Below are 23,839 nucleotides of genomic sequence, written 5' to 3'. Positions count from 1 at the left end.
TAGTGACCATTCAGAAAAGCAAGCAATGCTCACCTGCAAGAGCATCCTTCCTTGTATGACCTGGGTAATAGGGAAGTGGCTAGGCCACCGGCGAAGAGCTAGAGACAGGAGCTGGGGACCCCAAGCTGCAAGGTGGGCAGGGCTTGAGACCCAAGTTACCAAATCTGAAGGGGAATTCAGAAGTGCAGGATGCTGGAGTCAAGGACTGTGTTGCCAAAGCCAAGTGGGGTCCCCAAAAGCCGAAGTCCAGAAGAAGGGGCAAGCAGGGTCCGAAGCCAGAAAACCCAAAATCCAGAAAGGATCACCACAGCAGATTTTCAAGCAAAACTGTCAGCGGGCCTGCGGTCTGCCACCACGCGTGGACTGGCGTGGGGAGGCTGCTCTCCCTCGAAGCTCAGCGAGATGCAGTGGGCAGCTGGTTCAGCTCATGCATGGTCACAGCCAATGCTTGGGCTGATGTTCGCCCCAGTCTGTAAGCAGCAGACCACACCAGCTGGGGCACTGGAGCTGCTGGCAGGTTTGATCACCCTGGCAATTCGTTCTGGTGGGGGCCCCTTGACATGCTGTCAAAGATAAGGATCGAATCAGCAGTGTGTGTAGCAACAAGGCCAGATCCAGATCTCTGCAGAGAAGCATGGCCTTCCATGCAGCCACTCTAGTTTTATTCCAGGAGAAATGAGATTAGCATTTCTACGCTGCCTGGGTCCAAACTATCTTGGATGAGAGCTAAGTCCACCCCGACGGTGTAGCTGCGGAAAACTTATAGTCAGCCTGGTGATGTCCGATCTGTCTCCTGATGGATGTTTGGACTGAAAATGTCTCTGACCCCAAAAGAGACAAGTTGCTATTTCAGATATTTAAAGTCTAGCACTGCTTGGCCTTAATTTTGGGCTTCCCCAGGGTATCGATTGCAATGCTCCTTAGATCATATTAATAATGTCATAATCATGTCAGGGCAACAGCACAACACCATAAAGCTCCAGCACGCAATATGTTTAATAGCTACTCCTATTATTCATCGATTTTGCCATCCTTCACTCCAAACGGTGGGTTCTTTTAATTCTTGCTATGAAATGCCCTAAACATCCAGGCAGAGGGCAAAGTCAAGCTGTTCTCTTCTACCTTCTGCTTTCATTTCATGAGGGCTGTCTTCTCCCACTTGCTCCGCGCGTGGATCAATAGGATATTAAGTGCAACACTCAATAACTGAACTGATCAATTCCTGAGCTGCTAGAGATGTGGCTGAATGATGGGCTGTCAATGGGACATGGAAACTGATTCTGGAGGCCTTCCCTCCTCCTCTTCCTCCTCCTCTCTCCATGCCTGTAGACATGCCATTAATCAAAGCGGGAAGGGCCTCGGGAATTTCAGCGTTGTGCTTTTAGCTCTCAGGGTCAGTAGAAGAGATGAATGTAGGAGACCACTGGTTGCATCGCAGTAGGGCTCCACTAGGATCAGGGCCACAGGAAGACACAGCACCCACCCCAGAGCTTACAGACTAGGTGCCCACACCTGAAACCGTTAAGGGGACTTAAGCAAGTAAGTAGCATTAGCTGAACTCCATGGAGCTATTCCTGAGCTTAAAGTTATCCTCACTTCTGCTATCAGGACCAGGACCTTAGATGACATCAGTAAGTTCACCTGTGTCCCTGGGTGGGTCACACTCAAGCATGTCCCACCCTGAGAGCACCAGGGCTATATTATAGACCAGGGGTGTCAAACACCATGGGTCCCCCACTTTCCCAGCCTGCCAATAGCCTAGTGGACCATATATCTGACACCTCTGGTATAGGTCTACCCCTCTCCCAGGGACACACGATGGAAAGGAAGATGCAACTGGGTTTTTTTCACAGGCAGAAATACTGTAGACACTGCTATAGCTCGCCCGAAGGTCGGTGAGGGAAGGCTGTGTGGCCTGCTGTGGGGGTCAGGGCCGTTAGGGGAATGGAGGTCCCCACTTGATGCACCTAGCTGTGATGGGGGGAAGCAGACCCCGGGAGAATTTCACAGGGATGATTACAAGGGCTCGGTGGCAGTCTGAACATAGGCAAAGGATTGTGTCAGTTTACCTTGACCATACGCTGTTCTCAAAGCACGTGATTACTTTTTTCTGTTTTATACCCCCTGGTCTTCCTTGTAATAAACTCTTGTGTTTTTCTGTTACTTTACCAAAGAGCCTGTGGTAAATCGGGACTTCTGGACAAATTAACAACCTGGGCATGCCCGTTCAGTACTGTGGGGGACTAATAAGGTTGCACAAACCCAGGGTGCATCTCTGGGAGCACCCTGACACCCCAAGGTTTTGTCACCGGTTTGTTCTCTGGAAGCATCTGCAATCTCCTCAGCTCTGTAGGTTTATATATATATATATGTATATGGGCTTGTATATGTATATGTACATTTAGATGTAGATGTATGTATATATATGTGTGCGCGTGTCCACACAGAGCTGGGGAGATTGCAAATGCTTGCAGAGAACAAACCAGTGACAAAACCCTTAGTGGGGGGTGGACAAAATGCAGCCCACAGAACAGATGTGGCCCGCCAGGTCATTCTATCCAGCCCGCAGTGCCTCTAAAATTTTAGAAAATTAATATTTATCTGCCCCGGCTGCCTGTCATGCAGCCCTCGATGGCTTGCCAAAACTCAGTAAGCAGCCCTCCACCCAAAATAATTGCCCGCCTCTGCCTTAGGGTGTTGAGGTGCTCCCAGAGATGCACCCTACATCTAGAGATGCATACATAGGTATGTATATGGGTATAATATGTATATGTATATGTATTAGAATCATAGAAAAGTAGGGCCGGCAGGGACCCCTGGAGTTCATCTATTCGGCCCCCTGCTCAAGGCAGGATTCCCATGCAAGCCATCCTAAACACAATGAAGCTTGTTAGACAACTACCAGGCCCATTGCCCCCAGACACCAAAAACACTTGAACCTGTCACAGGTGAGGCAGGGAGAAGGGGGCTGTCAGTGTCCCACCACTGCAGGAGTTGTTAAAATGCACTCAAGAGATCCAAGGAAGAGAGCCATGCCCTCCGCTACAGAGCCATACCCTGGGCTCTGTCTGAATTAAAAGCCCGGCTCCCTGCTCCTCACACAGTAAGCAAGATTGCAGGCAGCAGGGTCAGGCAGCTGGCACAGACCTGCAGTCCAAAAGGACAGAGGAAGAGAAATGGTTGTGACTGCTGGCTCCTGACTTGCAGAAGGCCCCAGGGTGAGCAGTGCTGGTGGGCGCTCTCACCAGCCAGGGACTTTCTAAAAGAGCATTTCAAAAGGAAGCAGTGAGAGGGTCCAACTCCTGCCAACAGGCTCCACGCAGATCTCAGTGAAGAGCGTGGGTCTCATTTAAGGCTCTGCATCCCCTAGGGTTGAGAGGGCGTGAGGATAGAGCGGAGAGGCTCAGCTTCTTGCAACCTCCAGGCCAAGTACTGGTAGGGAAACGAGGAGGAGAGTCCATTCCCTTCACAGCTGCCTTCAGCCACAGCTTTCTGGCAAAACCAGGGCCCCACGCCAGGAGCGCATGGACTTGAAGCAACAGGGAGAGTGAAGAAGACCCCAGAGCGACTTCCCAAATGAGGCCTTCCTCCCCACTTGACAGCAGCATGCAGACTCTGTGGGAGACCTGAGCAGAGCAGAGAAGCCTCTGACCTCAAAATCCAGAAATGAGGGTAGAGGCGGCTCCTTAAAACCCTGCCAGCTGGTGTTAAGCTGCATCAAGCATGCTAGTCCCAAGAAGCAGGGACACTCCCAGGCATGTGTGAGCTAGATTGCAATGCTTTTCTGAATGTATCTCAATTAAAATGTAGATCTCCTCTCCCGCCTGGGGCCACCTTTGGAAGGAGGCACCAAGTGGGGAAGAGATGCCGTAAATCTGCACCACATACAGGAGGCTGCTGTATTCCCCTCCGTCCTTCCTGCTTTAACCCTTAGCATGCCACCACCTCTCTGCCAGCCAGAGGTAATCAGGGTAAGCTTAGGTAAATACCATCCAACTGCTGAGCTAAACAGAGGATCAAGACCCCATGGTTGCTGCTGCCCTACATGCTCTAGCTCACACCAGAAACCCACTTGAGGCTGCCAGGCAGAAGATAGCCAGACCCATTACGGCCTACAGGGCCCTGCTGGGCACGGCATCCTCCACACTAGCCCACCGTTGTCTGTCTAAGGTATCCACATTCATTCCCATGGTAGTTTCCATGGGTTTATCCTTGCAATCATCCTGAAGTGCTCAGTGGGAAACTGAGGCACAGGGGGATGGAGCAGCTTTCCCAACTTCACACCGGAAGCCTGTGGTGGAGCAGAGGCTTGAGCCCAACTCCCCAGGTCTTAAGCAGACACCTTAACCATTGGAAGTCACGTCCGCTCCATTCCCAATGCTCCAGACAACGGGGCACTCATCGATCCTCAATGGATCATCCTCCAAACCAGAGGCAGGCAATTATTTTGGGCAAAGGGACACTTACTGAGTTTTGGCAAACTGTTGAGGGCCGCATTTCCCTTTCTGGCACAGGGAAGCAGGAACAGCCTCATGGCCCCAGGCCAGAAGCCTCTGTTAGGCAGGGGTTTCTGGTTGGGGGGCAAGAGCTGGGCAGGCCTTGCTGCTGGGTCCTGCCACTAGCTTCCTCTGGGTCCTACTGGCCCTGGCTTCTGTCATCTTTGACAGGCAACTAGGAGCAAATAAATATTAATTTTCTAATGTTTTAGGTGCCCCATGGGCCAGACAGAATGGCCTGGCAGGCCCGATCCGCCCCCCAGGCCGTATTTTGCCCACCCCTGCTCCAAACCCTTGGAGCCATGATAAGACAGACTGGCTCCTTTGACTTCTCCTCTGTTACCCCAGACTTCAGCACTTCAGACACTTCTCTAAATTCCCTCCCATCTTTGCAACACGACAGCCACCAGGATAATATATCTGCATAGCTTCCTAATCAGCTCTTTGAGTTGGAAAGACCAAGGTCTCTGCTTATAGATTCATAGATTCATAGATGCTAGGGTCGGAAGGGACCTCAATAGATCATCGAGTCCGACCCCCTGCATAAGCAGGAAAGAGTGCTGGGCCTACATTACCCCAGCTAGATACACATCCAACCTTCTCTTGAATACCCCCAGGGTAGGGGAGAGCACCACCTCCCTTGGGAGCCCGTTCCAGAGCTTGGCCACTCGAACTGTGAAGGAGTTCCTCCTAATATCTAATCTAAATCTGCTCTCCTCCAGCTTGTGGCCATTATTTCTTGTAACCCCCGGGGGCGCCTTGGTGAATAAATACTCACCAATTCCCTTCTGTGCCCCCCTGACGAACTTATAGGCAGCCACCAGGTCGCCTCTCAACCTTCTCTTGCGGAGGCTGAAAAGGTCCAGTTTCTCTAATCTCTCCTCATAGGGCTTGGCCTGCAGGCCCTTAACCATACGAGTGGCCCTTCTCTGGACCCTCTCCAGGTTATCCGCATCTTTCTTGAAGTGCGGCGCCCAGAATTGCACGCAGTACTCCAGCTGCGGTCTGACCAGCGCCCGATAGAGGGGAAGTATCACCTCCTTGGACTTATTTGTCATGCATCTGCTGATGCACGATAAAGTGCCATTGGCTTTTCTGATGGTTTCATCACACTGCCGACTCATGTTCATCTTGGAGTCTACTAGGACTCCAAGATCCCTTTCCACTTCCGTGCCACCCAGCAGGTCATTTCCTAGGCTGTAGGTGTGCTGGACATTTTTCCTCCCTAGATGCAGCACTTTGCATTTCTCCTTGTTGAACTGCATTCTGTTGTTTTCTGCCCACTTGTCTAACCTGTCCAGGTCTGCTTGCAGCTGTTCCCTGCCCTCCGGCTTGTTAGGGGCTTGTATGACTCTGATACGGGGAGGTGGAAATCTAATTGAATATGATTGTTTTCTGTGCATGCACCTTTTACAGAGGTAGACAGACCTCTCGCTGTTGGATCAGGGTTTCACAGCAACTTCCACCACTGACACCACCAAAAGAAGTTGATCAGACACTGGCCCTGGGAATCAGGAGACTTTAGTGGGCAACCAAAGTTACTTTGGTTTCCTTTGCCTCAGCGTCTGCATCTGGAAAGGTTTGATAGCGACACTGCCTCACCTTTGTGATGCAACTTCAGTTCAAGAGGGCGTGATTTTGTTACTAGGGCTCCCTGCACTCAATACCCGCTGTGACTATATCCTGCCACGGTATTATAGGCAAACAGAGTAAGGAACAGGGGAAGGGGAGGACTTCCTTATCTCCCTGCAGGGCCTAGGGTTCAGACTTCTGTCTGGCTGCCCTAATTCATGGCAGGGGGGCTGAGGGAATTAAAGTGACTGCTTCTGCCCTGGGAGACATTTCCTGCTCTCTTTCCATGCGATGCTATTTGAAAGCAGCCGAGGGACAGGCCTGAAGAGGGAGGGGATGGGGGAAGGGATGTTTTGGGAAGGAGGAAAGCATGCATTTCTCAAACCCCAGAAGGAAATAAAGGGCTCTGTGTGCTGGGGGGAGGGAAGGGGAGAAGGCAGAGAGCTGATCACTGGCAGAGGAGAAGGGGCTGGAAGAAATCAGAGAGCACAGGAGGAGCTGGAAGAAAATCAGACAGACATAGCACCCCGAGGACCCTGATAACAGCAGCTCCACAGTGGGACCAATGGGTGCCCTACTCAACCCCTCCCAGGCCTCCGTTCAGCAGCCCCCCCGGTCTAGGACAATGCACCCCAAATGGGGACCCCTCTGCTTTGCATAGTGTCACTGGATGCCAAGATGCTGGCTGACAACAGCTCCCTGGCTCACGAAGCCTGACACAAATGAGGAAAGGAAAGCATCCGTGTGTTTGTGCCAAGGTGTGAATGCCTGTGAGAGTGACCAGGACAGCTAGGGACACATCTGAGTGTGGGAGTGAGCACAGCGCTCATGCTAAGGTGAGTTTCTTGGCATGCCCATGTGCGTGACAGAGAACTGAACGGGGCGGAGGGGTGATACTGGGCATCCCAAAAGAGTCCTAGCCAATATTTCAGGGAGAGCAAACTCCTACTTTTCTCTCTTCCGAGACCTGTCACAAGTTTGACAGAGTTGAGGAGGATGAAGTGTCAGCCAGAAAACAGTCGGAGGCAGACGCGACCCGCCCTGGGGAGAACTCACTCTGTGTGCCATTTTCTCTCATTGGCAAATTATTGGCCGAGAAACGTCTGACAGCGAGACAGAAAGCAATTCCCTGCACACAGCCTGGCGACGGAGCCCGAATTCCCCAAATCATCCATCCATCATAGCACTCGCTCCAGAGGCTGGCACAGCCTCGCAAGAAAACCTACAGGGCGCGAGCTGTCCTGACGCACGGCAAGTCAGATGCACATGGGAACGTGCTCACTGTGCATCCAGGGGCAAATCCTGTCCAGAGCAGAGACCGGGCTAAGCCGCCTCGCTCGGTATTCGGGTTCCTCTCAGAGTTTGGGGAATAGATTGTATCTTGGGGAGGGCTCAGTTCAGCTTCATGAAATAGTCCCCGATAAGGGTATTTGAGCCAGAGTCTAGACACCGCCCTCTGCATTGAGCTTGCTTTTCCCTGCGTGAGCTTACCCGTACAGCCCTGTAACCTCTGTCCCCAAAGCCTCATCCCTCTTAATTTGTCTCCACCCTGCTTCCACAACCCCCCAGTTTTGCAGCAGCCCTTGCATGTCAGACCGAGACTCCAATCTGAACCATAGCATCTGCCACTACCCCAGTCCTGGGCATCTACCAGCTCTATGACCCACTGCTCTGCTGAGGTAAAGCAGGCTATTGCTTTTCTGCCTCATGCTCCTGGCCAGACGCACAGTCCTGCCAACACTGCCTGGTAGTGATGGCCCCTTTCTGAGCAGAGCCTGCAAATTGCTGGCTCTGTCATCAAGACAAATGCGAAGTAGGACACCCAGCTCACCAGGTCTTCATTGGCAAAAGGCTTGTGCAGAAACCTGCTGCACAAACTAATTAGCTTCCCACTCCTCCCTACTGCCCTCTAGCAAGAAGAACTAATCAAGGAAAAAGCCTGTTATCAAAATACATTTACCACACGCCAGCTTGCTCCGGTCTGTGGTGCCCAGCACAATCCCCGCATTGCCTTGGGCAGGCGCAGCCACTCCGATAAGAAATCTGTGAAGGGCATGGTGCTGTCCTGCACCTCCATTTATTAAGAAGCAAACACTGCACTCCTGAGCGGGGCCTGGCTGGCATCCTGGGAGCCTGAGGTTGGGCAGTGCCACCTGGCTCCATGCTGAGTTGGCCGGCTCTAACCTGGAGAGGGCTCAAGCCCGGGAAGACTTCAGTCTTAGGGATCTGTCAATGGTACAACTGCTGAAACCACTGGGGTGGAAGTGGGAACAGAGCTGAGCGGTTCAGTGTTGATGTCCATATGCAACAAATAGATGGGCCATCACTGCACTCGGCACTTTATGGATGTCAGGGGATATGACCCTTGTCCCAAAGGCCTTGCTCTGGCCTCCGTTCATGAAGACTACTGGTCAGCCTCCAAGATGCTACATGTTTGCACCCTTCTGAACTGTGCCAGATGAGATGAAATGCCTGGCTGCAGAGAGGTGGGCACACAGGACAGCCTGGGATTAAGGATGACATGGGCTGAGCATGTGATGCTTCTTGCTTAACATCCCAGCACTGGTCTCCTGAGCTCCATTACTCCCTTGCCAACCCTCCCCTCATGCATGTACAACAAAAAAAAAAGGCGCCGTAGCCAGTTGCAGTACCTACCTGAGCAAAAGAGAGGGTCTCTCTGTGTTGATGCCAGCTGCCAAAGGACGACTCGGCTCCATGCAGAGCTCTGTTCAAGCTCCTGGTCGGGTCTGCTGCTGACAGACCGGGGTCAAGTACAGCATGGGCATCAACCATGGCCATGCATGAGCTGAACGAGGCACTGTGCAGGGCCAGGTCTGACACAGCGGGCAGCTCTGGTGCTGTCAGGCTGCACACCCCAGAGCTGTGACCCCTACTCTGGTGCTTTCTGGCTGCTCTTCCAGCTTTTTCATCACATGATCAGCAATCCTAGTCCCAGCCCTCAAGGCTTGGGTTGTAGAAAAAGGACGCTGAAGGTCCTTAAATTGCCACGTCTTTCAGCAGGTTGGCTCATTTGATCTGGACCAGATGAAAAGCTAGGTTTGAATAGGAGTCCTCCACTGGGCCAGCAGGAATTGGGCACCGATCTAACAAACCATGTGCTTTATCACATCTCCTCCGGGAAGCTCTCCGGGCTCTGTCCAGACAGACTGGGGCTGTCCCCTTCAGGGGGTGGCTGACGGAGGGGTAGGAGACCGCAGAAAAGCCTACCTATCTCAGACACTGCTTCGTTGTCTTGGCTCTGCCCCTCGCACAGCTCACTCCAGCGTGAAGGAAGTGCAAATCATTACCAGTCTGATACACTACCCAGTTTTCAGCCACTGGGATGAACTGGCGGCCCTGGCTTCCTGCTGTACCTCCCAGGATCAGGCTCAAGTTGGTTGCAAGAAGCATTGTGCTAAAGGAGGCCCATTTTTACAGCAGCCATGCTGCAAGGTAAGCTGTGCAACCCTCCCTGGGTGTCACTCTGACCCCCTTCACCTGCCTGATCTGCTGCTCTGCTTTCTGCTCCCCGTGTGTTGCTGTGCTGCCTGCTCCCTCCCCGGTGTGCTACATGCCACACACAGAGGCTGCAATGGGCTACGCTGTTACAGCCTTTGGGCAGTGCCCTCATTTGCCATGAGAATAGCCTAGGGCCTGAGGTGCTGGTCCTCCCTCTCAGCCCATCAAGTGCTGCTTTGACCTCCCCACACAAACGCTACCCCCACCTGCTCCTGCCCCTTCCCTGACCTCCATCCTGAGCAGAGCCGGAGATTGCCTTTCTCCATCGCAGAGCAATTAAAGAAGTTAGGAGAGAGGGAGAGATAACCTCAGCCCAAAGGAGAGCAGCATCCTTTCAGCAGATGAAAAGTCAAGTGAGAGAAAGACCTTTAAAAGAGCTCATGCCTGATCTTATCGCTGCCTCTGTAGAGGGCTTGGGTTACCTGAGCTCCTCGTTAGCCATTCCCAAGACTTTGACCAAGAAAGTTAAAGTCAGGGTCGATCGATAGGCCTGGGACTGCTGAGTGGCATCGTGTTACTGCGAAGAGGAGACAAGGCCTTTTTTTTTCTACCCCCTTTGTCTGGGCGTTAGTCTGTGGAAGGAAGAAAGCTAAGACTCCTTCCTCCTCCCGCACCAAAACCTCCATGCAAGGCTAGTGGTGTAAGTGGCATTTTCCTTCCCATCAGGACAGCTGTCCAGAGACACGTCCTGGGATCACAGGGCAGGAGAAGGGGCTTATGCCAGGACACCAAGGGTAAATGTCTCCAGTGAAAGACTGGACCTGACACCCACCTTGCCCAGGACTCCCCTGCACATCCTTTGCTGGAACAGCAAAGCCTTGTCATGCACTCCTTGGGTGATGCCACGTACCACGGATGCCACATACACAGTAGTCTCCCAACTAATCACTGGTCAGGCCTAGCTAGCTGAGCCTGGGAGAGGCCGTCTGCAGCCCAGTCCTCCCTAGAGCCCGGCATGGGGTCCTAGGCAGGGGACCGAGGCTTTGCCAACCAAAACACCCTTCAGCACAACTTGACTTTTTGCCAGGAAATCTTAGTTAATCTCCCTGCAGATGGCTGAAAACAAGACGGGGCGGCATCTCAGCAAACCACGTTGAAGCGACCAGGATGGGATATTTCAGCTGACCCAGCTGAGATTAGCGGGTGGCAAAAATTCAAGAAACATGTCTCGGCTTTCGTGCTGGACAGGAAATTAGTCTCCTGGCTGGCTCCGTCCAAGGGCCAAAGGGCTGAGACAGAGCAAGGTCACGCTCCATGGCAGAGGAAGGGTAAATCCGCAGCCATCTCCCCCTTAACCCATTCATGGCCTGCAGGCCGTGCCCCTTCTGGGGCTGTAATCAGCAGACCCTGCAGGGACTGTTCAGCCTCCAAGAGGGACTATACGTGGCAGTGGCACAAGGCGGTATGGCCTCCGGTAGGGAGCTAGTAATGTGCTGGAGACAGCCACACAGCACTGCCTGCATCCAGCAGTGAAGGACCAGTCCTTGCAAGCAAGTCCTGTCCTTCTGGGTTGCCAGGGATGTCCCTGCTGCTCAGGGCACACCACTCCCTCCGCATGGGGCGAGTGTGCCCACTCAAGGACAGTGGCACGTGGAGGGGCTCAGCGTCAGCCTTGCTGGAACATGAATCAATCTATACCCACCCATGAATCCATCTATGCCCACACAAAGCACTGGCCAGAGTGGGCCTGGCCAGGAAACCTGCCTGATGCATGACCTCCTCACACGAGCAGAACGAGGCACGTGGGCCAGATGTGCATTCCTACCCAAAGATGGGAGGGGGAGATGGCGGTACAAGGGGCAGGATAATCCCGTACCAGGTTGATAAGGCTGGAACAGGAACACCCAGGTTAGGATGTGAAACAAGCCCATGGTACAAGGCAGTTTGAGATATTCAAGATACAGATGGAGTGCAACAGGTAATTTGTTTTAATCGTTGTATAACAGGAGAATTGCAAATCAGGGGAACTCTGTAGTGGCCTAAAGGAGCCTCTGTGGCCTTGTGCTGACTACCTTGTCACAGGTGCAAAGGCCTTAACTCCTGGTCTGAAGTACCTGTGAGGCCAAAATGTGTCAGGGCTGTGCCTGTAGACAGTCAGTCTGGCTGAACCTTTACCACCGAACCGAACCTGCAGTCATTCTTGAAGATAAGATTGGTGTGGAGATCTCCTGGCTGCAACTTTTGCCAGCACCACAGTTTCTGAGACTTCGGTAGTAACAACACACCGACACGAACGATGCGACAATGCAGCCGAGGAGGACAATGGCAACAACCACACTGATAACACCTGATGGCACTCAACACAGGCCACTGCTCAAACATGTGTGTATTTGCAGGAGACGAATGCACGGGAGAAGAGAGTATGATTTCACGCTCTCTCCGCTTTGCAAGTGGCAGTGCTGAGACTGGTGAGTGTGACAGGGAGCCCTATCTGGTGACTGGGACTACGGCAGGACCGAGGTGGAGGTAGATAGCATAGCCTCATTCAGCAGTGCATGGGCTGCCATGGCTCCACCCTGGGGGAAACACAGCCCCTCCTGACCCACTGCTGTGCGTGTGCACGAGACAGAGAGGTGAAGTACCATGTGTATCGATGAGTACGCATGTGTCCTTGCATGTGCACAGGAGTGACTTCTGTGCATGTCTGTGATTGCATGTGTGTGGTCTCATGCATGCAGGGAGGGAACTGTATGAGCCTGTGCACCGGGTGCACGCACACATCTCATGGCTACCTTTGCTTCAGGGTGTCCTTTGGGGGTGGTTTGGCTCTCGGTGTGTGCACAGGTGCTATATGGGCAGGTACAGGGACACAAGCCTGCACAGCTGCTCCCCCTGCACCCAGCTGGGATGGGGACAGGGCTCCCCGCTCCCTAATACACAGTCTTTGCCCAAACTGAATACCTGCTTGCTGCTCACCTGAAGAAACAATTAGAGAAGAATGGGCCTTTTGCTACCTCACTCCTCTCCTCCCCTCTTTTTTCAGCCTCTCCATGGCTTCATTCGAGGCCCTGGAGGAAGCCCAGTGCCAGAGGAGGCAAGGTGCAGCGGGGGTGAGGCAGCCATCTGGGGCAAGTGGACTGGAAGTCACCCCGGCCAGGGCCCTGGTGGCATTGGTATGGGGACAGATCTAACAGGAGCAAGTGGAGAAGCAGAGCAAAGCCTGCCTTCCTCCTCTCCCTCCTCACCACCAGGCTCTGGCTCAGCTCAGCGACATTGCCGTGACCTTGTCCCCAGCCAAATCACGCCTGCTACCCGCTGGCTCAGACTCTCGGTCTCTATGTGCCAGCTCTTCCCTGTTCTGCCCGGGTCCTCTCCCCTTCCACCTCAGCCCTCGCTCTCCCCTGGAGACCGGAGCAGCAGCCAAGCACCGCATTTTCAATTTACACCAGCTAAATGATTCATCACCGCCTAAAGAGGCCTGAACTCAGCCCAGGAGGGAAGCTGAGCTCCAGCCAGGAGGGGGAAGAGATGAGGGCTGCAGATACAGCAGGGAGCAGCTCCGGTGACCAGCATTTCCTTGCTCGCTCTCCTGGCCATGGAAAAGCCAATCAATGCTCTCTTCTTTCTTTCTTTCTCTTTTGTATCTGTCGCTTTGCCTCTCCTGCACCACAGAGTCAGATTTCCCCCGTAAGGGTAGGATAGGCGAGGCCTGGAAATCAATCCCTGGCCCTGGCTCCTTGCCCCTGCACAGGGAACCTGGTACGGCCGAGCAAAGCTGGGTCACAAGCCGTCACCGGACCCCAGAGGATACTTAGGAATATCGTGCCTGAGACCTGCAGTGAAACCATTGGATGCTGATGCTCATACGCAGCAGGGCGCTCAAGGAAGAGAATCTGTGTGTTTGACTGACCAGCCTCTGCCTCTGGTAACCCTTGGACAGGGCTGGGAGGTTACAGGGCTTGCTTTGCCACCACGGGAGGTGGGCGCCGGTCCTCCACTTTCAGCTCATTTCCCTTCCCTATGCCTCAGTATTCCTATCTGTGAAATGGGGACCTCAGTTTCCTCCAAGAGGACGAGTGTTCAGCTGGTTTCAAAATGGCTGAATTGTGAGAGGGAAGGATGACGTGTGTGCTAGTGATGGGCGCGTGTTGTGACAGGTTTCCCTGGAGGTCTTGGGTGGGAGGATGGTGATAACACATCAAGCTAAGGCCAGAGTGACTGCAGTCATCCAAGGTATAGAACTGATAAGGGTGAATGATGCTGCCCTGAGGTACATGAACATCATTCCCGACCCTGTAGAGGAGCGATGTCCAGGACTTTCCAACTTGGTTCACTTACTAGCCACATGCACCTGCACCCATTGCTGTGTCTATGGCTCCTCTCACCCCAGCAGAGTAACTCCTCCTGGCAAAAGGGCAGACGCGGGGTACGCAGGAGGCAGCCCAGACCGAGCCCAGCCAGGGGAAGCAGGACAAAGACGAGGCGCTTGGAGGGGGGCGGGGGATGTTTTCCTTTCTGAGCTTCCCCAAGCACTTCAAGACCCACAGCAAATTAACCCGCTGACCCTGCTATACAGTGCATAAATAACATATCTCCCTATTTTACAGATGAGGAGCCAGGGGTTATATGATGCGGCCCAGGGCGTGCACAGAGCTAATGGCGGTGTGGGGAACAGGACCCAGGAGCCCTGGCGTCTCATTGCTGTGGGGAGGAGGAGAGTACCTGAGGAAAAGCTTGCACACCGGGCGCCTCCTCTCTCCAAGCTGGCTGGCCTCCTCCCCGGCCAGCACTTTGCTCAGCTCCCTCCCCGCACGCTGCAGTGCAATCTGGCGTGGTCCCTGCCCCTCCCTCGGGGGATTTATCACCAGGTGCACTGATTGCTTGCTCCTGCCGCTGACCCTGGGAGGCTGCGGCAGCAGCGCAAGATGAAATATCTGCTGCGGTTCTGGTTCAATCATGGGGGGATGTCACGGGCTGGTCTATGCACCGGAATCCAGATCATCCCACTGACCAAGCGGTCATCACATCTTCTTCTTCAGTCCCTGGGTTTAAATGCTTCCCCCGGAAGGAGAAATGAGATCTCAGTCCCATGCTCACAGCAAACCTGAGTCTGTGTCCTGGGACCTCCTGCTGCTCCCTCACCCGGGAGACCTAGAGGTGTGTGGCTTTCAGCTCTGGCACCCCTTTGCATCGCTCCCTTGCTGTACCTTCCTCTTAGACCTTTTCCACTTCCAACGATCAGCGGAAAGACATCTGAGATGCCTTTCAGTGCTGAACTGTGCTGTGCCCCTTGCCTGTCTCTGTCCAGAGGCTGCAGTGCTTGGCTGTTGCTTGTTAGATCAGGTATCTGTGATGTCCACTCATTGCTGTTTGTGGCGTTTGTGCAGCACCCTGGGCAAAGCCATGCTAGGGCAGGAAGCTTCTCTCAGCCTCCTCCTCATCGCCAAATCAGTGCATGGCACTGTGTGGGTCAGAGCGGGGAGCCTGGCCCCCAGCAGTCAGGTACTTCTCCGTGCATGATAATAGCTTGATCCTGCTCCCTGCAGAAGCAAGCAGCCCTGACCTAGGGCTGTAGGGATTCATGCATTAGACCTTGAGGCAATGGGTTCAGTCCTTGGGAGAGAGGGTTGTCGAAGGTGAGGGCAACTGAGTCACACTAACATACCCTGAATAGCCCTGAAGGGGCCCCTGAAAGCTGGGGTACCAAGGAGGATCTGTTATATTTCGTGCCAGCAGAATAAGCTGTGTGTAATCGGCACCCACATGGGGCCAGGTCCCAAAGATGGAGGTTTTGCAGAGCTCTGGCAGTCCAAGCATCATCTCTTTACCAAATAAAGGGTTCAGGGATACCAGCGGCCTTCTGGGTTTCCCCTCTCCTCACTCCCTGCAACACACATTGGCTGGAGCGCTGCAAATGAACTGCGGCCAATCTACGGCACCCACCACAGGGACCGTGACACGAGCATGCGTTGTGATGCAGGAACCTCCTTGCTAAGCGAGCTCATGCAATGGCCAGCAGGTCTGTGGGAAGGTAGCAGCATTCATTAGTGACTGGGACAGGCCAGCTTGGAGCTGGGAACTCAGATCATATCAGCCCCGTGAGCTGGCTTGGGCCTGCATTCAGTAGTGCCATGTTATGTGAAGCACTATGCAATCAGTGAATGATGCTACTTAAACAAATCAATGAGGATAATCCACAGGGGTGCTTGACACAGAAGAGGTCGGGTCCCTAGACGCCAGCCAAGCTGGCCTCTTACTGCCATTGCAACCCTCCTGGCCTGCAGCACAGGCTGCTCCTCCTTCCTGGAGGAGCACCCAGACACCACAGTACAGGGCACAGCATCAGAAGATGGAGAGGGAGAATATACTGAAGCTGTGCTACATAGTGGTTGTGGTCTCACCTTTTCCAGGCCACTGGGGACTAGCAGGAGCTTGGATGCCATCTGCTTGGCAGCCCCGGGTTAGTGTTTACACACTCGGGACTCAGGCTCAGCTTGCCAAGAGCCTGTTGAGTGAGCCCAGGGCACGAGAGACGGCAGCATCCGAGACACGGGCGAACTCAGTCAACACTGTGCTTGTGATCTCAAATCAAGCCAAACCTTGGTACTTTTGGAAGGGGGTGGGGGGCTCACATGGGCTCAGGGTGGCACCTGAGTCTGATCCCATGAAAAGGGTTTGCATGAAAGTCAAACCCTCTCTGCAACGGGCTTCCTGCTTATTCCCCTCTACTCCCCGGTGACTCCTGATGACCACTGTAAGAAATGACACTGGTGGGCTCTATCAGGGACTGGCACAGCTTAAATGGCCTCACGAGGAACAAGGAGTGAAACCATTGGCCTTTACGACAGAAGACCACCTCTAAATAATGGGCTAACCAGCACCCAAGGCTCAGACCATGTGTGAGGACATTACTGGCAGCCAAGCACTCTGCTGAGCTATATACCAGAAGGGGCTGATGTGTTTCTAGACCACAGCTGCTCTACAGAGGGGATTTTGCACGTGAAGGGACTCTGGCACTCACAGCTTAATAGCAATCAAGCCTTCCCCCACCCTGGAGCTCACCCAGACCCCTGGCTCCGGAAGAGGGTTATCTCAGCTAGAGGTGGCCAGGGTTAAGGTGCTCGAGGGAAGACTCATGTTCAAGCAATGAAAAGGCTCCAGAGGGTCCGGGCCACCTGCACTGAGGTCCTCTGCACTCGCTGTCAAAGGAAGAGTGGCTTAGCCGGGGCTGCCTCCTCCGTGAGCAAACCCCGCCTTGAGTGGTGACACCGGGACCCATGCAGGAGGGAAATGATCTGCATGAGGGAAGTGGCCCCCCGATTCCAGCTCGAAGCAACCGGCACTGAAACAGCCACGTCAATGGTAAACCGGTTGTCACTAGGTTCCAGGGTTAACGCCGCCCCGAGCGGAAACAAGGCAGGTCCTCCTCACAAGAGCCAGAAGCCCAGCCCAAGTAAATGTGCCCATCACACCCTCACTCACGTGCAGGGGGGCCGGACCCAATGATCCGTCAGGTCCCTTCCAGCCCCTAATAACTCTGAAACTCTGCCACGGAAATCAACCTGTGTGGGTCAGAGGGAGACACCTGGCCCCCGCAGCCGTCAGGTGTGCTCGGATGATAGCTCTCCATCGGGTCCAGCTTCCTGCCCTCCTGGCAAAGGGGGAGCATTTGCCACCCTAAAGAAACCCAAATGAAGGGGCACTGCTGCAAAGCAAATGGAGCCATCCCCTTGGCAGCTGGCTCAGGCTCCGGAGAAGCTGCGTTCCCAAGCAGGCCTGCATCTCTGCTCCTTTTCCTCCCTGGTCGTAACTCAAGGGTAGATGCACGCTTCAATGCAGGGAGCGTGCGCAGCGGGTCCCGGGGGCCGCGGCCGAGCTGCTCTGCCTGCGGCCGACTGAGAGGCCTGAGGCAGCCCCATCCATTTACAGCTCTGTGGAGGGTGAGAAAAGCGCGTGGGGGGCGGAGGGGGCCGTGCCGGGCTGTACTCACGTGTTGTGGAGCACGCACCATCCGCAGTGCGGGTCCCCCGAGCCCAGGCACTCACTGCAGGTCTTGTACTGGCCGCAGGACTCCACGGGCACCCGGGTCAGCTGTGGGAGGAAGGGGGAGAAGGCGTCAGTCTTTCTGGCGGTTCAGTGGTCCCCTTCCGCGCCGCAGGGCCACGAACCCATTCGCACGCCTCGCAACGGCCCTCTCCGTTGGCAGGCTGGCATCCTGCCGGGGAATCTCAGCGGGCTTCCCCGGGCGAGGCACGGAGGCAGCGCTGCTGGAAAAAACAGCTGCTTGCAGCTCTACTGACCCACATTGCAGCCTGCCGTGACCCTGGGGAAGCGGGGAGGGCTCAGTCTCTCTCCGTCCCGATCGCTCTAACAGGGGGACACAGACAGGCCAGCAGCTCCTGTTGCCCGCACACCCTGCCCGACTGCTTCCTGCACCGGGCCCTGTCTGGGCAGCACCGCACGCAGGCTCTTTGCACTGCAAAACCTGGGTAAAGGCCCCCACCCCCACATGCCACTGACAACCTGAATGGCAAAACTGAGCTCTAAGGGGAGTGATGTACCCACCAGTCTTACGTCCTGGTTGCAGTTCCAGGAACCATTTGCAGCATCCCCCCTCCCTGCAAACCCTGGACCACCCTCCACTAAATCTAAGAGCTGTCTCAAGGCCTCTCTGCCCCTCCAATTCGTGGTGGAAAGCTTCACTTTCCAGGCGCCCGGGTGACCCTCACATGGGACAGGATGGCACTGACCCCCCTCGTGGTGAGGCTATTTGAGTGTTTGCTACAACCTCCAAGACAACTGGCCGTGCTCCATTCGCTCAGCAGATAGAGGCTCATGCTCATGTAATGGGAGTTTTTAACCAACATCAGCAGCATAGGCAACATACTTTTAGCAGCCGGTGCACCTGAGCATCAAGTGCACCGAGTGGGCTTGGGCTGTATTTCATGAAGCATCCACCCCACCCAGCCTACAAGCAGCACTTCCACGCACTGCTTTCATGCAACTCCTCATCTGACGTCCTGCAGGAAGAACCCAGAGCATTTCTATCCCATCTAGATGATGTAAGCCTTTGACTTCTTAAAACCAAACTTACAATCTGGACCCAATGAAAGAGCCTCTCCCACCAACAGAGCTACAGAGTGGATCTGTAACACACAATCAATCGCCAGGGCTTTCGCCCCAGCATGTCAGCTGGGCGAGTTTATTCCTTCGGATGATATAGTACGGTATTATCCTGATGAAACACCACCGAGAGCTGCCAACAATAAACTGCAGAACAGCTCCTCGTGACAGATTACAAGAGAATACACCTGAAACTCTTGGACAATTTTTAAAAAGGATGTAGCATTCGAGTGGGCTTGAACCGTGAGACGACAGACTGAGATTCATTCTGGCTGTGCTTCGAAAGGGAACAAGAATAGGCTGTTTCGTCCCCAACATCACAAACAAAATCCTAGACTACAGAAGCACTTGCGGAAACCCTTTGCGTTCGATCACAGCCTGCTTTTTTCCCCATTTATGGGACCCAAAACCCAGAACAGAGTCTGTGGGAAAGGTTGCAAATCCATATTTCATAGTCCTTCCAGGAGGCCCCTTCGCTGCCTTAGACAGAGCTGGGGTATGTTTTATTTATCTCCTTCAGCATTGCCTCTGGCAAAGCACCCAACGAATCCAGCTGTTGCCACTGGGACTTCTTAAACAACCAGCAACTGTCAAAATGGCTGGGAAAGTTGACTTGATGAAACCTCTCATAGCTTGGCTCTGCAGGACCAGCCACAGAAATCTTGCGTGCACAGGTCATGGGGCCGAGAAAACATAGAAAATGGGAAAATGCTAGAGAGAGTTAGGCAGATTTGTAAAAGGGTTCACAGGTCGTTTCATGCAGTCCTGGATAGGGGAGGGATTGTCACTGGCCCACTGATGCCATGTCAGGCAAGAAACCATTACAGCATCTGGGCAGACCTCCCGTCTCCCCAAACGTTATCCACCCAGGCCTGCATTCAGCTCAACACTTTGTCTTTGGCTAAGGGGCATCTTCCAGGTGGGCATCCAGCTTGCAGGTGCTTGGCCCGCTGTCAGGGGCTTCACCGTTTCTGTTAAAACCACCAGGTTTGGCGTCTCTGTGTTGTAATCCAGTTAAAGGAGTAAATTATTCAGTGACTAAGAATGCAAACCTCAAAGCAACCTGCTGTGCATTTGATCTTCCTCCACAAGTTAGATTTAGAGCCCCAGATAAAGTGCAGCTCCAGATGCAAAGCACCCCAATGCTTGCTGGGGTCTTGACCTGCTTTCCACTGGGGAGCTGAGCAGACCCAGACTTTACCATGGGTCTGAGTTTACTTCTCATTACAAAATGAGTCAGCGGTGAAGTGCGGGTGATAATATCATGGGGTTGACATGAAAGGGGAGATTTGGGACAACTGCAACACCCCATTAAACCACAGCGGGAGTCTGATTGTGCCGGCCACAGGGATACTTGCTCAGAGTAGGGTTCGCTGGCACATTGTGATGAAAAATTAAACTGAAGTGCACAGTCCAGTACAGGTTTGTACATGATTGCCAGGCACCGTGGCATTAGGGCACCTTTCAAGCACCCATTATATTATGCGTCAGGCCATAGGACCGTGATTATAGCAGACATCTAGCCTTGGGCCTCGCGGCACCCATTGCCTGCGTCTAGGGCACATAGGCACGTGCTACTACATTGTGCTTTGTGTCATTGCCACCACCACACACAAAGACCCAGCGTAAACTCGTGCCCAACCCTGCTCCACGGTGCGTGGCACTCCAGTATAGCCATTCACACTGGAGCAGGTTACTGCTGGTGTATTGGGCCCTTTATGAGTTCACCTCAAGTCGCTTTATCGTGAGATTAATTAAAACTGTGTCACGCTGGTAAATGTCTTGAGCTGTAGTGTCAGACCTTCTAATTAATAAAGGAAGAGACTACAGAAAAGAAGGGAGCGCTGAGTGAAAGGAAAGCCACCTAGGGGTCGTCAGCTTCGCAGAAAAGCACAGCCAGCAAAGGAGACCTTTTTTCCCCCCGCAGAACCTAATCTGCAATTAACTCGGCTCAGCTTTGCAAGTTGGAAGTTTGGAGAAATGCCTGTGCCCTCCGGGAGCAATCAGCCTTTCATACTGCCCCCAAAATATGTGAAAAAGAAAAGTCCCCCTGGCCCCGCGAGTGCGACGTCTTGTCAGTGTTAATAACAGCGGAGGGGCCGGGCACTAGTCTGCTACCTCTGTTATAAACCCGCTTTTGATTATTCCTTCCACCCACTTGGCACCAGTAGCAGGACTGTCAAACCTGGAGTCCCTTCCCAACCTAACAAGGACCCATCTTTTATCAGGATAACAGCTGGATGGAGCATTTGGGACACGTTCTGCCTACGGACTTGGGAGATATTAGGAGCCACGTATATTAATCTGCTGGAAGACCTGATCAGCATCACGGTCCTACAGTGTGAGTAGAGAGGTTGCAAGCCAGATAGATGAGACAGATAAAGGGTGTATTGTTATCCTCATTTTACAGATGGAGAACTGAGGCAGAGGCTAAGTGACCTGACCAAGGTCACCCTGAAACCTATAGCAGAGCTGAGAATTGAACCCAGGTCTCTATGGGCACAGACAATTAACCAGGGAGTAAAATAGGGCAGGGCTTTCCCAGGTGGCTGCTGCTCCGTGGGGAAAGAGGAGGAGGTTACTGCAAGCTAGTTCACACTTACCACTGCCCGGGAGTGTGCACACAGCTGGTGCATGGTAATGCTCTTCCCATTTTAGCTGTGCAGCAAGTGGATGGCAAGGCCAGGCCCTAAGTAAAGCTGGCTCAAAATATTTCAGTGAAATGGAGTTCCTTCACAAAAAATGATAAGTGAACTCAAGTGTTTCACCTGGAATATCTTGGCCCCACCAAACTTGGAGTGAAACCGAGGGCAGGGCTCCCAGAGACCCAGAGACCCTGCCTCCATTACTGGGGCTACTAAAATCCTAGCATTTTGGGGATCCCGGCTCCAGGGCACCCTTGCTAGGCAGGCCACTGCCGCTCTAGGGCCACCCTACATCCATACTCTTTGGCTCTGGAAGTGCTGCGGCAGGCTCTTGGGGTGCCTATACAAGAGCAGAGAGGCAGCTTTGAGCTGCTGTAATTACACCGTGCTGGAACAGGCTCAATTAGTCGGGTCTGCTGGAGTGTGGCAATTATGGCGCACCAGCAGCCTCCCACATCTCGTGTATCGGTGTCCCTGCACTTCCAAATGGCAGTGGGGGTGCTTTATCTAAAGTCTGGTTAACAAGACGCTTCATTAAAGGACCCACCCACTCCCCAAGCACATGTATAAACACCTTGGGGTCCGTGACTCTAGGCCGTCCTGCCACAGATGCTGCAAGGTGGAGCCCTCCTGCCGATCCGTAGCTTAGGTGGGAAGCGAAGCCGGGGCCCCTGGCCACTGCTGCATGGGATGGGCACGTTTGTCCATCACCCCAGTGAAAGGACCGGGAGGTGAAGCTGGCCCTTGCTGTGGAGGTCTCCCATTTTTCGAGGTCTCCCAGTTCTCAGCCCTCTCCTTTCAACTTAAATTCCTCCAAATCAGCGGTCCGGCACTGCCGCCGGGTCAGACTCAACCACCTTACGCGCAAGCTTGCCGTTCCTCTCTGTCCAGCTCCCAGCCTCCCTCCCAGACCTCGGCTCGGTCGGCCGGCTTGGCTCCCAGCCCCATCCCGGGAATAAGCGAGCTGCACCAAGTCATTTAAAGCAAAATAATTGCGGTCTCAGATCTGAGACACAACGGCAGCTAATCCTGTTAGAAATCTGGCTTCCACCTGCGGCATCAGGCATTCACAAAGCCTCCTCTGAGGCATTCAGTCATCATTCTCTGGCTTCGAATTTTTTACTTTCTTCAATATACGTTATTGCCCCCTCCCCACCCTCCGCCCCGCTAAACCGACGGCATTCTGGTCCAAATGTGAATTATTGCTCAATCTCGGCTGTTATAATTGGATGTTAATACAGCAGTGGGATTTATTCAGGCTGAGGGACTAAGTTAATTTGAATGCACAAAAAGGCATCTTAAGTAGCCAATTTCCTACCCAACAGTCAAAAGATACATTTCCAAAACACTGAACAGTGACTGTCAAGCTGGGTGGGTTCAGTGAATGCTGCTCCTATCTTTCGAGGCTCAGCCAGCTCCTGAAAAGCTGCCGCAAGATTAAAAGCAAGGCTGATTTCATTTCAAAGCCCGAACAGCGCATTCACGATAACGCTGTTTATTAAATAGGACAAGACAAAAACCACCTAAGAGACTATAGAGGGCCACTGGGTTGGTGCTCTTAGCAAAGCCAGTGAGGACGTAAGGTCCGGAGCAAGGGACCTCGCGAGATCTCAGATGCTAGTTGAGCCTGTGCCATCAACAAGTGATTCCCATGCAGAAACTCAGCTGAAAGCCAGCCCTTGGCCCTAAATTCATGTCTAAGTCATTCGGACTTAGACAGCCCCCCTGCAGTCACTGCCCTCCTGCAACCGTCTCCTCTCCATGCTCTGCTCCTTCCTGGTGAATCCCTCCTCATCCGCTCAGGATGTTGAGAGCTGCAGGCTTTGATTAAGGAGAGTTAATTAGAAGCAGCGGTAGCCGCTGAGGACAAATGACACCATAATTAAGCTTGGGGTCAATATGGCTGCATGTGGCACAGGCTAGTCCTAGGCTTGCTTGCATGGAGCACTCTGCCATCACTGCCTTGCTCTCCTCCTCTCTCACCCCCAGCCCTGCTCCCTACCCCTGTGGGCAGGCTCTCCAGGGTGCGATCAGTGATGCTCCCACACACACATCTTACCGGACAAGGATCAAGGGGACTGATGGCTAAAGGCAGAAGTGAAAGTGGTGGAGTTTGCACCTGGGGCAGCAGGGTTGCACCCAACAGGGTTTGCACCGGAAGGGAAGCAGAGGGGTTTGAGGCTCCAGCTGCTTGGAGTGGGAGATGCTCCTGGGAGTCGAGATGTTGCCACAGGTCCATGTGCCAAGCACTGACGCAAAGCCCTCCATGCAGTGGTGGCTGGAGGGCCAGGGAAGGGTGAACCTGGCTTTTGTGGTGACACCTCCCCTCCCAGCAGTGGTGTGTGCCATGAGGTGGGGGAATGACTGAGACGGGGATTTCTATCCCTGCTCTGCTCCATGCAACTGGAGCCTCCCTCTATCCTGGTGCCCCTTTACTGAGCACCTGCCCCAGTTGCTCATGCTACTGGCGATAGGAGCACTTGGAGGTGACCAGTATCCTGAGACACCTGTGGGTACTGGTGTGAGTTGTCGGGTCCCTTAGGT

At 53.6% G+C, this 23,839-nt stretch overlaps 1 protein-coding gene across 1 annotated transcript in view; it reads right to left on the bottom strand.

The window, feature by feature from the left end:
- PLXNA4 (plexin A4) overlaps positions 1-23,839 on the bottom strand; it is a 533,592-nt gene that overhangs the window by 185,369 nt on the left and 324,384 nt on the right. Inside the window, exon 5 of the mRNA XM_090041550.1 lies at positions 17,518-17,618. Coding sequence (XP_089897676.1) covers positions 17,518-17,618 — 101 coding nt within the window. The remainder of the gene's footprint in view (positions 1-17,517; positions 17,619-23,839) is intronic.

This window comes from Crocodylus siamensis, chromosome 4, assembly GCF_052110815.1.
Source record: "Crocodylus siamensis isolate JL-2025a chromosome 4, ASM5211081v1, whole genome shotgun sequence".
NCBI classification, from domain to species: domain Eukaryota; kingdom Metazoa; phylum Chordata; order Crocodylia; family Crocodylidae; genus Crocodylus; species Crocodylus siamensis.
The sequence above is the reverse complement of the archived record's forward strand: the minus strand, read 5'-3'. Positions and strand labels throughout refer to the sequence as shown.